At 34.9% G+C, this 14,734-nt stretch overlaps 2 protein-coding genes across 3 annotated transcripts; both read right to left on the bottom strand.

Annotated features, from left to right (window-relative positions):
* Positions 1-671: 671 nt before the first annotated feature.
* LOC118045803 (uncharacterized) lies at positions 672-3,480 on the bottom strand. Of its 2 annotated transcripts, XR_004687040.2 has the most exons (10): positions 3,325-3,480; positions 3,127-3,224; positions 2,827-2,944; positions 2,686-2,747; positions 2,551-2,602; positions 2,334-2,439; positions 2,017-2,115; positions 1,804-1,921; positions 1,171-1,728; positions 672-1,080 (listed from the first exon to the last, which is right to left on the bottom strand). XR_004687040.2 is itself a non-coding variant. In XM_035054519.2 (9 exons), exons 1-9 carry the CDS (start codon positions 3,426-3,428, stop codon positions 1,292-1,294), a joined length of 1,194 nt encoding a protein of 397 aa, XP_034910410.1. In that variant the 5' UTR covers positions 3,429-3,480; the 3' UTR covers positions 672-1,291. The 2 variants fall into 2 exon arrangements, 1 of the variants encoding a protein (XP_034910410.1); XM_035054519.2 differs by having other exon boundaries at positions 672-1,728.
* A 1,496-nt stretch (positions 3,481-4,976) lies between these two features.
* LOC118045802 (CDPK-related kinase 5) lies at positions 4,977-10,000 on the bottom strand. The gene is made up of 11 exons (XM_035054518.2): positions 9,240-10,000; positions 8,647-8,777; positions 8,449-8,490; positions 8,208-8,316; positions 7,367-7,445; positions 6,971-7,267; positions 6,777-6,889; positions 6,093-6,200; positions 5,933-5,995; positions 5,687-5,854; positions 4,977-5,517 (listed from the first exon to the last, which is right to left on the bottom strand). Exons 1-11 carry the CDS (start codon positions 9,810-9,812, stop codon positions 5,377-5,379), a joined length of 1,824 nt encoding a protein of 607 aa, XP_034910409.1. The 5' UTR covers positions 9,813-10,000; the 3' UTR covers positions 4,977-5,376.
* Between the last annotated feature and the right edge of the window lie 4,734 nt (positions 10,001-14,734).

The raw sequence follows: 14,734 nt of genomic DNA, 5'->3' as shown, positions 1-14,734 counted from the left end.
GAACCAGATAAAATGAGAGGGAATAATATTAGGGCAAAGTTTCACCTAGTGTAAAGACACCGGATAAGCAGTGGAGCTTCTAGTCAAAGGGTTCACATGTAAGGTGCCGGTGGAAATATTTCCTCGGAGAGCCGTCATTTTGGTGGTACAGGGGGCCCTCCGCCCTTGTATTGTTTATGGTGGGTGATGTGTCATGCCCACAATACTTGAATGATGCAGGCATGGCTCCCACTCCAATCATTCGATATCACTCGAATTTGCCCTGAAAAGTTTCAATAACGCAGCCTATCACGACTCTACCCGACATATTTCGTGGTTTGGTTACGACAGAGACCCTTCCCTCTTAATGGTTGATCAGGAATCTCTCTTTTATCTCTTGAAATAACTTTAATTCTAAGAGCACAGTTGCAATTAGGAAGACAACTACGTGGGTCAGTAACGAGCTCAACAACTTGCATAGCTCTTGGCCTAATTCTTAAAAGGATTAGGGTTCAGATAGCATTGCTCCTCCACTCAATTTTTGCTGCGTGGTTGAATTCTATCAAGAATCCCTTTGGAGCACACTACACTGTATCAATTCCAACCAACATGGACGACAGTGGCTCTATGTGATAAGAATCGTTAAAGCTTAAAATGTACAGATTTCCTTTGCGAATTCTAGGAATAAAAAAGGAATGTGTATCTTCTTGTTCATGTCTTCATTCATGATGCAATTATAAAAGAAAAGTGTTCACTTCACCAGATGACGTTGAACAAAATGTTTGTGCAAAAGGGACGTGGTTAACTACCATAGCTGGCACCAATTCCCAGGCTTAGAACTCTGACAGACCATGGAATCAAGCTTTGGGTTCTAAGGCAACGGAAAAAGTTACCTCATGAATGCATGATGGATGCAATCTCATGGATAGCTCTCGCAGTTTGCAGTAAAAGAATATGCTATTTGTTTTTGAATGAGAATAGGTAAAGCCATCAACACAAAGCTGTGGTTGTTTCCTTCACACCATTTATCTCATTTCACAATCATCGTCACCGATACATGATCAACAAAATTCATGCCCTGCTATTCTGTCTTCTCTTAACCTGGTAAGCCCTTGACGGATGAATGCAATTGTAGTTTCATATATCAAATGTGTGACTAAGATGTATCAACCAGGTGGGAAAATTACTAACCGGAGCAAAACTTGGTTTCTTCTGGCCAACTCAGCTTTCATATCCCACATGATGACTTCTCAACGATGAAAACTCCTCCTTTCAAACTTCTAGCTAAAAGTTTGCATAGTCATAATTGGTTCTACTGTTTTGACATAAAACCCGGATATTGTGTATGCATCACAATTGTACCGGCATAGGGCCTCCAACTAGGCAATGCCATCACAGTTGAAGAGGAGTCTGTATCATATCGAGAGGAATGGCATGGCACACTCCTTTGATGAGGTTCTATTTGTGATATGCATTGGCTAGGACATGCAAAAGCCTGAAGAGTTGGGCCCATATCCACATTGATGTTTCCTCGTTTTCGATGTTTCCAAAAAGTTTTAGATCCGTGCAAGTTCATATTTCTGTTCACATCCAGTGATGCCAGGGCCTGCTGGTGATGATTTTTAAATGTTTCGAGTAGCTGCAATGTGTCTCTTCTACATCCATCAATAGGCTTCCTCTTTTCTAGTTCAGTCATCTTTCTCATTTGAGATGGTCTTCTGTGATGGGCCCGTTTATGACACTTTGCATCTGTCAACATTGTCAATGACATGTGGCATAAATGCTTTAGAAGAATGAAAATTCATTTACAAACTCTATGCATACCTCCATTTTCAGACCATGCCATCGTAGATTTCTTCATTGTTCTCATAAGTCTTGCCGCTGTACCTCGTTTGTGCTTTTCAGCAAGGACTTTTTGTCTTTCCGCTTCATTAATCCAACACTATATACCCATACGGACGAAGAAGAAATAAGAACGCCAGCACATTAGAAAATCAATACTAGAGAAACTTCTTGTCTTATCATATGGCCACCTACTTGTCTGAAAGTTCTCAATTTGTAGAGATTCCGGCCTTTCACAAGCAGAGGAGAAAGTGGAGGCAGTTTCTTAACTCCTTTACTCCACAGCACTTCAACCTTGTAAGCAATCATCAATAAGAAAGATAAGTCACCAGAAACTAAACTAGACTTTGCAATGAAAACCAGTAATTAAAGAGTAGAAGGCAATTATCATGTGCCCACAAGGGTAGATCAGTATTTGTAATCACAGCAACTATGGATCCCTAGGGTGCCCAGACAGAGGTCACGTGGCACCCAAATCAATTTAAGTTTTTCACCAGAGAACTTAGACTTACCGTAAATGTATGCTGTTGTTTGGCAGAACCATAGCTTTCCTTCACAACCCTGCCTGCTACAGTTCTCCTCCCGAGAATCTTCCCATGTCTTGTCACTTTGTTAAATCTATTTAACACCAAAACCTTGATCAACAATGCAATAGAAAATTCACAATCCAAAATTAAACATCATAATGTAAGAGTATATGGCATAAAAGGAAATGGGACAACTGAGTACTTCGAATAAACTTTCTGCACAAACATGACAACATCTCCTTTACAGACATCACCTGATTCAAGTAACAAACTTCAAATTACCTCCACAGAAACAAAAGGTGCATACACAAACACTACAAAAAAAAAGAAGATATACCTCTACAATTTATTAAAAACGACGACCTTGGATAAAGTTCTTCACCATTTTCATCCTTTAACCTGAATACAAAATACACTATGGCATTATATCTAGTTATACCCAACACGAGCATTCTAGAGGCGGAGATGAGTTATTTACCTCCAATGCTCCTTAATTCTCTGAATACAAACCGCCTTGGCTCCAGCTAGCCTAAGTCCATAATGGCGTAAATAGGCTTTACAATGCTTTAAATATAAACCCTCTAATTCATTCCCTTCTGCACCATATAAAAATTACAAAAATAAATAAAAAAACTCACTAATCCAACACCAAAACAAACATCTTTTTACATTTCCATTTGAGTCTCATTCAATAGAGTTGGTGTAAGTCTCATTCAATAGAGTTGGTGTAATTATCACTTGCAATTTTGATTCGTAACTAAAATCAATTGAAATCCACCTTTAAGAAGAGAAATGACTCTTTCGCAGACTGACTCCTCCTCCTCCTCCTCCTCGCCGCCGTCCTCCTCTTCGTCGCTGTAATTGCTTTCATCCCCGCTGTAAATAATAAAGGACACCAAAAGAAAGAGGAAATCAATGAGATATAGCGCCAATTATTTATAGATAGTAAATGAATAATTGATAGTGAAAATAGGACCTGATTTCTTCAACTTCATCATCGTCGCTACCGTCTTCTGATGATGAACTGGAAGAGAGGCAAACGACACGGCGTTTGCGCTTCCTGTCGCTGTTAGGCGCCATGTCTAAGAGAGAATTCTTTGCTGCAATAACATTTGAATTCTGGGAATCATCTCGGGTTTTGAAAAAATTAAAAAATGACCGTCACGGAATTCGACGACGCGTCACTCGAATGAACGGCCCAGCCCATTATTATTATTTCGACAATAATAAGGTACGTTTAGGCTCATTTGTTTGCTGGAAAATAGTTTTTTTTAGAAAGTAAATTTTAAGAAAGTATTTTCTAATATTTGATAGTGTAATAAAAAATAAGTTAGAAAATATTTTCCAATGTTTGGTTATGAGCTTGAAAATAACTTATTAATATTTTATTTTTCTTAAGTTTATTAAAATAATGAGAAATAAATCTTACAAATTAAAAGGTTGAATGAGAATGAAATTGAAAAAAAAAATATAATTTCATAAATTATCTCAAATAAAATAAATAATAATCAAAATAATAGATATCAAATATAAAAAATTAAAAAAAATGAAAGATGAAGAAATTAAAATAATAATAATCAACATTTCATAAATTATTTCAAATAAAATAAGTAACAATCAAAAGAATGAGGACCAAATTTGATAGATAAAAAATTTCAATAAAAATATGATAAGGAAAAAGCAAATAGCAATTATAAAAATAAGAACTAAAGTTAATATAAAAATAAAATTTTAATAGATGAAATTGAAAAATAAATATTCAAAACAAAATATATATAGCAATTAAAAGTTTGAGGATCAAATTTGATATAATCAGCAAATAATGACATTTCTAAATTTTTTACAACTTTCAGAAAGTGTTTTCCCTCCAAATTTTTTAGGAAAACACTTTCCTGAAAACTAAGTCAAATTTTCCTTTTACTAGAAAGTGTTTTCCATTAACCAACTTTTCTACTGGCAAACAAACATGAGAAAGTTTGGAAAATGATTTCCCGGAAACCATTTTCCAGAAAACAAACACAGCTAAAAGAAAAAAACTTTTCTGAAAATCAAGTCAAAATTTTCTGACTGAAATTGACTGGAAAATGTTTTCTATTGACCAACTTTTCTAATGACAAACAAACACAGAAAAGTTTAGAAAATGATTTCCCGAAAACTACTTTCTGGAAACAAACATGGCCTTAGTAGCTGTCTTTTTGTTTTTAATAAAAATATAAATTTTTCTTTTTTAGTTTCTTACCAAAAATAAAAATAAAAATTAATTATTACAATCACAAATTTTCTAAGCCATTTTTTTTTTTGTTTTGAAACATTTTAGCAAAGGGTTTTAGGTTAAAAAGAAAAACAATAAACGAAATCTTCTTCAATTTTTTTTCGAGTTTGAAACAGAAAATAAAAGGAGTTAAATATTATCAAACTAATTTTAAGTTTTTTTTTTAATTTATAATCGAAATACTATATTTTTAACTGATAATTAATATTAGCTTCCGGAAATGTTAAAATTATCTTTTCCGCAATGATATATTTCTCAATGTCTTGCACATCCATCTCCCCCATGCTTTGTTGCTCGTGGAATTCAAGGCGGCGATTCCATGGATTTTAGCCTTCCATTAAACATCGGCGGTGGCATTTGCACAAATTAACTCTTTACTAGAAAGCATGAAAGTAGAAATGATACAATTCAATCATGGACAGAGACTAGTCCAAAATGTGAGAACATCAAGTATCTCCTAACAAATTCAAGAAATATTCACCTGCAACTAAATTCTTAACTACAGCTTTACAGTGGAGATTTTGAATGCGCATGCTGCACAAGCGTTCCAATTCTAATAGTATACAAGGTTGTGCCGCAAAAATAAACTGGTCTAAACTTTAATCTCTCCCGTCCCATGAATTGGAGGGCAAATGTACCTTTATATCCAGTTCTGGGATTGGTATTTTGGTGCCTCTCGCCCTTTTTCGTTTTAATTCGCTAGCTTCAGGGTACAGCCACCTCCCTCTTGGAGGATCTAAATCAGCTTCAAGACTTCTACTGAGCTTTGGCAAGAATCCTGCTAGATGCCCCACGCAACAATTTGACAAATCCAAGGAAACTCAACTTTCCATCGGTGTGCCGAATCCAATCATGTAGAACAGCATGAAGAGGAACAGAAGGGCCAAGGCCAAGTTCCTGAAAAATGAGATTGATTAGCCTCTGCTTTTTGACATGCCATATTCTGTTAGTCACATTTAAGATGCAGAATTTGCGCAGGCAAATTAATGCTATCAAGTATATAACTAACAAGAAGCCTCTCTGCAAAGAGTTCCTTGTAGGGCTGGAGAATGAGAGACAGACATACCGATGCAAGCTCCTCGATGACTATGGCCCTGTTCCCATCCTTCTCAAACAGTTCATAGGCGCAACGGGCACGTTGCTCCCATCGATCAAGGGCCTCTAGCTGATGGACACTTAATGCAGCCGCACAAAATTCCTCAAAATCCATCCTTCTGTATTGAAGTGCATTGAGCTGCAATAGACAAAAACATGCACCAGTTAGAAATGAGGATTAGAAACCAAAAAAGACAATACAGGTGGAAACACCTACTGATGCTATAAAATCAGGAATGTGTGAGTCCTTCATTGCATCTGTACCATTTTTCATCAAGGCCTGACAATTGAAAAAAAAAAAAAAAAAGTACTAGCATTACGAACAACAAAATGAGTCAACAAGAAACTGAAACTATGGCACTCCAAAATCAACCAACCGCTTTGATATTTTCTAAGCTTATTGCGCCATTTTTGTTTGGTTCTAAGAGCGCAAACTGCTCCTTCAAATAAAACAGCTCATCCACAGTCAACGTTTTAGATAGAGCCTGCCAAAATGCCAACAACGAAGTTCAATATAAAATCATTAGGATATAGCCATCAAGGATCAAGGCACACCAAAAAAACTCTCGAGTAATTTGATTAATTATAGCCCTGAAATTGCTTAATAATAACCAATTGCAAGAAATATTACATGACTGTTCAATGACAGCTTGAAAAAATAATTTCTAAACTGCATTTATGGAGCCCATTAAAATCATTAATCTTGCCCATGCAAAGCTAAGCACATCTCAAGATTGACAGTCCTTTTAATCAAGAATAATGGTTTATTAATAGCAAAATCGAGATGTATCAAACAAACTTCTGGCAGGCAACTCTCTCTCTCTCTCTCTCTAGCAATGTATACATTTTCAAATTAAAATATGATATAAAAATGGTAGCATAAATTATCAAGTGAGGCTGATATTGCCTGCATTAACCCACAATGACAACTTCCCAGCCACTCAACATAAGTAGATGGAAGCAGCATAAAAAAATATGATGAGAAGGTTATGCTTCACATTCAAGAAGACAGCATTAAAGCACATTGCAAAATAATCCCATATATAAATAGCATTACAAACCCTTAAAGCAGCTTTTCGAAGACATGTCGAGCGCATATAAGCCTTCATGAGTTTGAAAATGTGTATATCCAGGGGCACTTTAAGATCATTAGAATTTTTAATCCAGGGATGACCTGCAGCAAGAAATAGTAAATATCAATTCAGATTCCAGCAAAGCCAACAGGGAATATTTTAACAGCAGTCAAGGCATTTACTTAGTGCTTGGGCAGCAGTCAATCTTTTTCGTGGGTCTTTATTTAACAGTTGTTTGACAAAGTCCTTTGCCTCGGGAGAAAGAGAAGGCCAAGGTGTCTCATCAAAACTTGGATCAGCTTTTAGAACAGTGCGGAAGATCCCAGACTCAGTCCTGGCCCAAAATGGCCGGCTTCCACACAACAAAATATATGCAATAACACCAATACTCCAGACATCAGCCTCTGTACCATAACATCTATGTAGAACTTCTGGTGCTACATAGTACGCACTACCAACAATGTCGTTCAACCTTTCATCTGCAAATAAAAATTTATTTCAGAAACTATTAGTGAATTCATGGAGCTATTGAAAACAAAGCAGCCAACTACATCTCAGAATAAAGAGCAAGTACAAACCTGGCTTTACAAAATCTGACAAACCAAAATCTATGGCCTTCAACTGGGAGTTTTCATCCTTTGATGTGAACAAGAAATTCTGATCCAGCAATCAGCTACACTTAGGTAAGAATACAAGAATAACAACATGCAAATATGCATGCAGTGATAAAATAGGCAGACAATTTACCACCCAAAAGTAATGAACCATAAATTAGCAAAAAATGAGAACACAAAATTGGGTCTGTTTCTTATTCTTCTTGCAGGGTTTTTTTTTTCCCTCAGTTTTTTCAATTCAAATTCCAGGAAATCCTCTAAAATGGCGCATCTTAATAAAAAGGGAATGCTAATTATCACACTCACTACCCTCATCTTAATTACTTTCATCAAGTTGCATTCAGGTTAAATTAAAACCTTAATGCATGTGAAACCAAACATGAAGAAGTTCGATGCCTAGAAAATTACAAAAAATTCTCTCCCAAAAGACGCACAGTTATCTTCCACTTATAGCTCAAAAGAAAAAAAGCAGCACAACTAGGACTCCCTACTGGTCTGAAGCTATCTCATATACAGCAATGTAATGCTATAGCAGGGTGATTAAAAAATGAAACATTGGTCTTTATTATGCAAGCAGGTTCAGGTGCTCGAGTTCATACTCTGCCTCAGATAGCGCTATCAATCCTAACTAAAAGCCAATGGAAGAGCAATTTAAAGAATAAAAAAGGAATAGTCTTTCAAAATTCCCAGCAATGAGGCCGCCCAAGGTAATAACAATCCCCATGAACACAACTCTCAACAGGTCGCAGGGCAGAATTCTAATTGGCTATGCTTATTTATAACACAAAGCTAGACTGCATCTCACCTCAGGTTTAAGATCCCGGTGTACCACACCCTGAAGATGGAAAAATGCAACAACATTTAATATCTGTATCATGACAGCCTTTGCATCGTCTTCTGCATATTTTCCACCCCTACAAGAAAAGAGCATCAATTGATTAGTCATGAGCAGCTGACCAGCTTTCTCCTTCATTAAATTCCACTTCTTTTGTCCATCAATTAGATATAAATTAACTGAATACTGGCATGGCTACTATAAATGATACCTTGCAAGAATTTTATCCAAGAGTTCTCCTCCTTCACATAACCTGAAGAATGCACGATAATTCATAGCAATCCATTAAAATGGATGCAAAGTATCATCCACAAAAATGAAATTCAAAAGATTACAATCACTATCACAACATAACCATGATAAGAATATAATTTATGAAAGAAGAAAAGGCACAACAATCAGTACTTACTCCATTACTATATAGACATTATCATGATCTTCATAGGCATCATAAAAATGTACTAAATTGTCATGTCCGGTCAATGCTCTCAAAATTTTCACCTCCCTTCTCACATCCTCAATGGAAATTGCTGTTGTCATCTAACAACAAAAACAAAAACCACAATAAACAAATGAAACAAAAATCTAATACCATCAGGCAGCAAATAAAATAATTACAACTGATCCAGCTAGTCTAGGAATTAATACAGAGACAAACTATTTTCCACGTAGTTGAGACTTAACAACGGAAACATCCTGATCAAACAAGTTGCATCAAGCATATTTATCAAGTAATTTCTTGCCCAAAATTTAACTTCTCAAAACTCTAAACTTCATCATCAATAAGCATAACAGCACGAGCTAAAGATCTACCGCCAATGCACAGTTCAAATATATCATTAAATAAAATAAAGTAACAACACATTCATAAAAAATAAAAATAAAAACCAACAAAACGGATATCCCTACAGATCTAAGACACCAAAAACACTAAACTTAAAACCCAAAAATCACTCAAATACACAAAATCGCCCATCAAATTAAATAAAATCACAAAAATACCTTTGTTTTAGGGATTACTTTAACAGCAACCTGTCGTCCTTTGAGTTCACCTTTTTTAAACTTAGCTTGACAAGTATACCCAAAATGTCCTCGCCCTACTTCATCTCCAAGCTCATACTTGTTTCCAAAATGCTTAGAGAAGCCAAAGCTCTTATCTAACCCTTCCCCCCCCGTCTCGCTTCCCTCCGGTATCGCCGCCCCGTTCGGCTTAACTGATCCATGCCGCCTCGCAAGCACTGCTCGTATATGCTTCGCCGGAGACGGCGGCGGGAACGGACGTTTAAAAAACCTCTTCGGCGTTGAGTTCGCACTGGCCGCATTCCTCGCCGGAGTTCTCGCCGGCGAAGACTTCTTGGAAAAAAAGCGGTGAGCCGGACTTGGACTGTAAAAAGGAAACAACGGAGATTTTTTAACGGGTTCTACGGTGGTTTTGTTGGTGTGATCGTTAAGACTTGCGGTGGTTGGATCCGGTTTAGCTGTATCATTAGTAGGGATAGAGTTGTCCTTAGCTTGTATAGCGACGGGAGAGAAGAGAGTGGAGTTTGGGGAGGGCTTTGAGGTGCAAATACCCATTGTTATACCTCTCCCCAAACAGAGAGAATGTTAAGAAGGAAACGCAGTTGGATTTGTATTGTTTAAAGCATTCGATTAAAATCCTCTAGGGTTTTGGATTTTGAAAAATAAAACCGTAACGGAATTTGAAGTCTGTCTCTTCTGGTGATATGATGAGAGATATAGAGAAGGGGAGGGGAGGGGAGGGGGGGATCTGTAATTTAATTGTTTGGATAAAAAGGTAACGACGGTGCCTTTTTTTGGTTAAGCACTGTTTCGATTAAGAAACTAATTTTAGTTATCAAGTTTTTGTTTTTGTTCTGTTACGAAACGAACAAGTTCGGACAAATATCACATCAGTCCTCCAACTTTAAGAAAATTTTCATTTATGTATTTAAATAAAAGCATCCCCTAATTAGATTTTTAAAGGTTCGTTAACTTTTTAGAAAAAATGAATTATTAGTATATTTATAGCTATTAAAAAATAGTTTATTTAACAAGATTTAGTAAGCTGAGTTTTGCATTTAGCTCATCTGCGCCCCTATTCAAGTCTTTATGTCAACTTATTAATAAAATATGATGAGCATTTGCTTGCTAAACACATTAATTTTGAAAAAGGAAGTAAATATAAAATCAAAATCCTGATTAAATATAAAACCAGTCCTCATATGACTGTTTATTAATATTAAAAAAACAAATGAATACTATAAGAAACTAAAGTGAGGATAACTTGATAGTAGGGGGATTATTTTGAGGTTTTCCCAACAGGTGATCCTAGCCTTCTGCTTGGGTGGCGGTGGATGGATGGGTTTATATATATATAAAATAAATTTGGAAGGGTGCTTTTTGGCTTGATGCTTTGCTGTTGCTGTGGGTTCTTTTGCTTATAATTAAAGGGAAAGAGGGAACGTTCCTAAATTTGTCTTGATTTGGATACGTTGGGTTATTTTCTTGACAGCAAAACAGCGCCGTTTATTTGCCCACCCGTATGAGGCAGCCAGCAACCTTATTTGCCCCCGCATTAGCACACACGCCACTTTCCGGTGGCTAGACATTATTTCATAGCACTGTTCGATGCATCTCGTCAATCAAATTTTTTTTATTTTATATAAAAAAAAAATAATACCATTTAAAATTTAAAAAAATAATTAATGGATTTTGATCATGTTTTAATTAGGTTTTTGACGGACCATCTTATTTTGAATCAATTTTCCTTTAATTTATATTTAAATTCAGCTTGATCTAAGCTATGGATAAAGGTGTGACATATATCTAATTAGATATATAAGCTGTTTAAAAAAAAAATTGAAAGTCAATAGATACATCCTAGTCGATGTCTCACTGACAAGGTACATTATTTTTTAAGAAGCATGACCAAGTCTCTATCCACATGAAATTGAGAGCAATCAATGAGGAAAATTTACACTATAAAGATATTTGAAAGTGTAATAGTGGTTGTTTTTTAATAGTTACTTTTGCTGAAAAGCATGCCAATAATATTTTTTATTTTTTTAAAAAATATCAGCACATCTAAACGATCCAAAATACAAACCGCACTCAATTTTTAAAAAATTAAATTTTTTTTTCAACAATCAGGGGAGTATGCATCGCATAACGCCTTGGTTCCTTATAGCAGGCTTATTTTTTTTAATTTTTTAACTCGCTTGAATCCTTTTAGAGTCCATATAAATTTTTTTTAAAACAAAAATAAGAAATATCCCAATTAAAAAGAAATATCCCACGGCTCTTGGGAGAATGCATGCGTTTAAAAAAAATCTGAAATATCCCAATTAAAAAATAAGATTTGGACTGCACAATTTATTTGGCATCTAACAAGATTATTTATTTTTTCTTAATAACGACAGACTGGATTATATTCAATCCCTTTTTTTGGTATCCAATAAAGCTAACGGTTTATATATTTTTTTATATCCAATAAAATTAGATGATTTTATCAAAAGAAACTGAAAAGTGATGGCCATAATTTTTCATCTGGCCTTGTATAACTACATTTATGACTTTATGTTACCCATCTTTGCACGAAAACGGTGCCCAGTGTCTTTGATATTGCAATAATTTTTATAGTTATCATTTGATAAAAATTATTTTATAAAAAATATTTTTAGTTGAGGTTGGTTTATAGTTTTGAAACCCGATCTGGTCAAGTGATCAGGTCACTGGTCAGATGGGTTAACCCAAAAAAACTATATATAAAAAAAAAATACATAACTAATTACAATGCAACACTTACATAAGCCAAATATAAATTATAAACCAACAACATAAATTTAATTCAATATTCAAAACACAAACCAAATATAAATTATAAACCAACAACATAAACCAAATATAAATTATAAAATATTTAAAACAAAACATCCAACCACATAAATTCTAAAATATTTAAAACGAAACATCCAACAACATAAATTCTAAAATATTTAAAACAACAACACATTCACTTATGTTGAATTAACACATTCACTAATAATTAGGTTCTTCTGTCTCCATGGAAGAAAAATTTGGATCAAATGTCGATGGAATGGAGCCAATCTCGTCAACACCTAATAAATCATCAGCATGCTCCTTTGAAACTTCATCATCACAATCATCTTCAATATCATTAACATTTATGACATCTACATTTCAAACACAATTAAGACATAAATATTATGTGTTAAACAAAACTTTATTTTAAATAATATTTATCATTAAATAATTAATCATTAATTACCATCATCTAAAGTATCTTGTAAGGTCATAGTTGATAGAACTTGGTGAAAACTCTTTACTTCTTTCGTTGTCAAGATTGATGGGTCATCTTCGACCACTCAATTTTCAATATCAAAAATTGTCTCAACATTAATTGGATCATAATTTTATCCTTTCCAATAATTCCTAAAAGTGAAGGTAAACACAATATAAGTATTAATAATCCTACTAAACAAGATAAAATAATATTTAAGAAATTAGAGAAAAGAAAAATATTTTTGTTTCAAACTTAGATTGCAGTGGACGTAAACAAGGTCATTAAGCCTTTGGTGCTCCAATCTATTTCTCTTCTTGGAATGAATATGTTCAAACATACTCCAATTTCTCTCACATCCCGAAGAACTACAAGCTTGACTTAACACTCGTATAGCCAATTGTTGTAGATTTGGAGCGCTGGTTCCAAATGTCATCCACCGTTCATCTATACAAAAAAATAATAAGTAAAAGTGTAAGATTGTCAAATAATATTTTTAAATATAAAAATTATATACCTGGAGGCATAAGGGTGCGATTATTTTTTACGGACACTCGGCCAAAGTCATGTTCAGCATTCCTAAAAAGCTTCATCTCACTTGTAATCTTACTTTGCAATGATAGATTTTCATGTGCATACTTCTCAAGAACATCTAGAAGTGCAGAAATGGTGCTCATATGTTTATCCATTATATTTGCATTATATTGAAATCGAGGATTCAACCAAAATGCCGCTACATAAAGATTTCTATAAAATTGTCCATCCCACCGATTATTGATAATGTCTATAAAAGGTTTCACTCTAGGCTTTCTCTTTTGAAATCTCCTCATCATTTCTTCTTTTGCATGATGAATAGCATCATACAAATATCTCATCAAAGGTCTATCATCACCTTCAACCAATCGTAGAACTCGAACTAAAGGTTCACTCATTCGCACAATTATTGCACATTCTTCTCAAAACAAAGAGTCTAGCACACTCTCAACAAACTTTTTTCCTTTAATATCTTTAGCATAAGCAGATGAGACTCATTCCCTAGATGTCGTCATAGCTCTCAACTCATCTTTATGAGCTAAAATGCTTTGCAATGCAATGAAATTGGTTGCAAAACGAGTAGGAGCTGGACGAAGTATTTCTTTTCCTCTAGTGAACTTCCTCATCAAATACAATGGATAACAATGATTATAAATATACTTTGTGATACCAGAAGCATGCTCAACAACACAACAAATTGACTACAATTTACCAATTGTCTAGAGTATGAGGTTGATGCAATGAGCAGCACAAGGAAACCAAAATATTGAAGGAAATTCTTCCATCAATAACCTGCCAGCAACAACATAATTTGCAGCATTATCAGTCACCATATGCACAATGTTTTCTACCCCAACATACAAAACAACCTATCTAAACAACTGATACAGCAATCTAGCAGTTTTTGAGACATTTGATACATCGACTGTTTTCAAAAAAACTATTCATTTAGGACAATATACTAAGAAGTTAATTAAAGTCCTCCTCTTCTGATCTATCCATCCATCAGTCATTAATGTGCAACCAGTCTTCTTCCAAATCTCCCGATAACTCTCAACATAAATCTTCACTTCATCAACCATTTTTGCCAAGTAATAACCACGGATATCAAGCAAGTTTGGTCCTTTATAAACAGGACTCATGGTTGTTACAACATCTATGGCATGCTGATAATACACAGAGTTAACAGCATTAAATGGCACACATGCATCAAACATCCAATTCGTTAAAGCAAGATCACACCGTTCAATTGCTTCTTTCCTTGGCCCTCTGAAGAGACTTTTGAGCACCAGGAGTTGTTCTTGGCATAAAATATGTCCCTAATGTTGCGGATTTCTTCTGTTTTCCATAGCTTGTAGTTGATTGTTTTACAGTACCGGTGCTTTGAATCTTTTTCTTTTTTGCAACTTTCGGTGGTAACTTATGTTTTTTAGTACTGACATCCTCATCATCCTCCTCCTTATCATCATCACCATCATCATCTTCTAATTGCCTAATCATCATCTCTTCATGCTCTCTTTGTTGTGCATTCAAAGGATTAAAATCTACTTGTATTTCTCTAATTCTTTTTTTTGTTTTAACATTTCCTTTAAGGTTCAAAAGCATTTGATGTCGAACATCAGGAGGACATTTGAGACATTGTTCAACTTCTCCTTTAGCTCCA

Source organism: Populus alba, chromosome 5 (assembly GCF_005239225.2).
Source record: "Populus alba chromosome 5, ASM523922v2, whole genome shotgun sequence".
NCBI lineage: Eukaryota > Viridiplantae > Streptophyta > Magnoliopsida > Malpighiales > Salicaceae > Populus > Populus alba.
Note: the sequence above shows the minus strand (reverse complement) of the source record. Positions and strands in the feature narration are given on the sequence as shown.

Excerpts from the sequence above, each read along its gene's own strand:
- LOC118045803 (XM_035054519.2), bottom strand. The coding sequence starts at position 3,428 with ATGGCGCCTAACAGCGACAGGAAGCGCAAACGCCGTGTCGTTTGCCTC. Across the intron at positions 2,748-2,826 it reads AGAATTAAGGAGCATTGGAG|GTTAAAGGATGAAAATGGTG; the intron begins GTAAATAACTCA and ends TTTTGTATTCAG. Across the intron at positions 2,603-2,685 it reads GTTTTTAATAAATTGTAGAG|GTGATGTCTGTAAAGGAGAT; the intron begins GTATATCTTCTT and ends TACTTGAATCAG.
- LOC118045802 (XM_035054518.2), bottom strand. The coding sequence starts at position 9,812 with ATGGGTATTTGCACCTCAAAGCCCTCCCCAAACTCCACTCTCTTCTCT. Across the intron at positions 7,268-7,366 it reads GTCAGATTTTGTAAAGCCAG|ATGAAAGGTTGAACGACATT; the intron begins GTTTGTACTTGC and ends TTTTATTTGCAG. Across the intron at positions 5,996-6,092 it reads GCTTAGAAAATATCAAAGCG|GCCTTGATGAAAAATGGTAC; the intron begins GTTGGTTGATTT and ends TTCAATTGTCAG.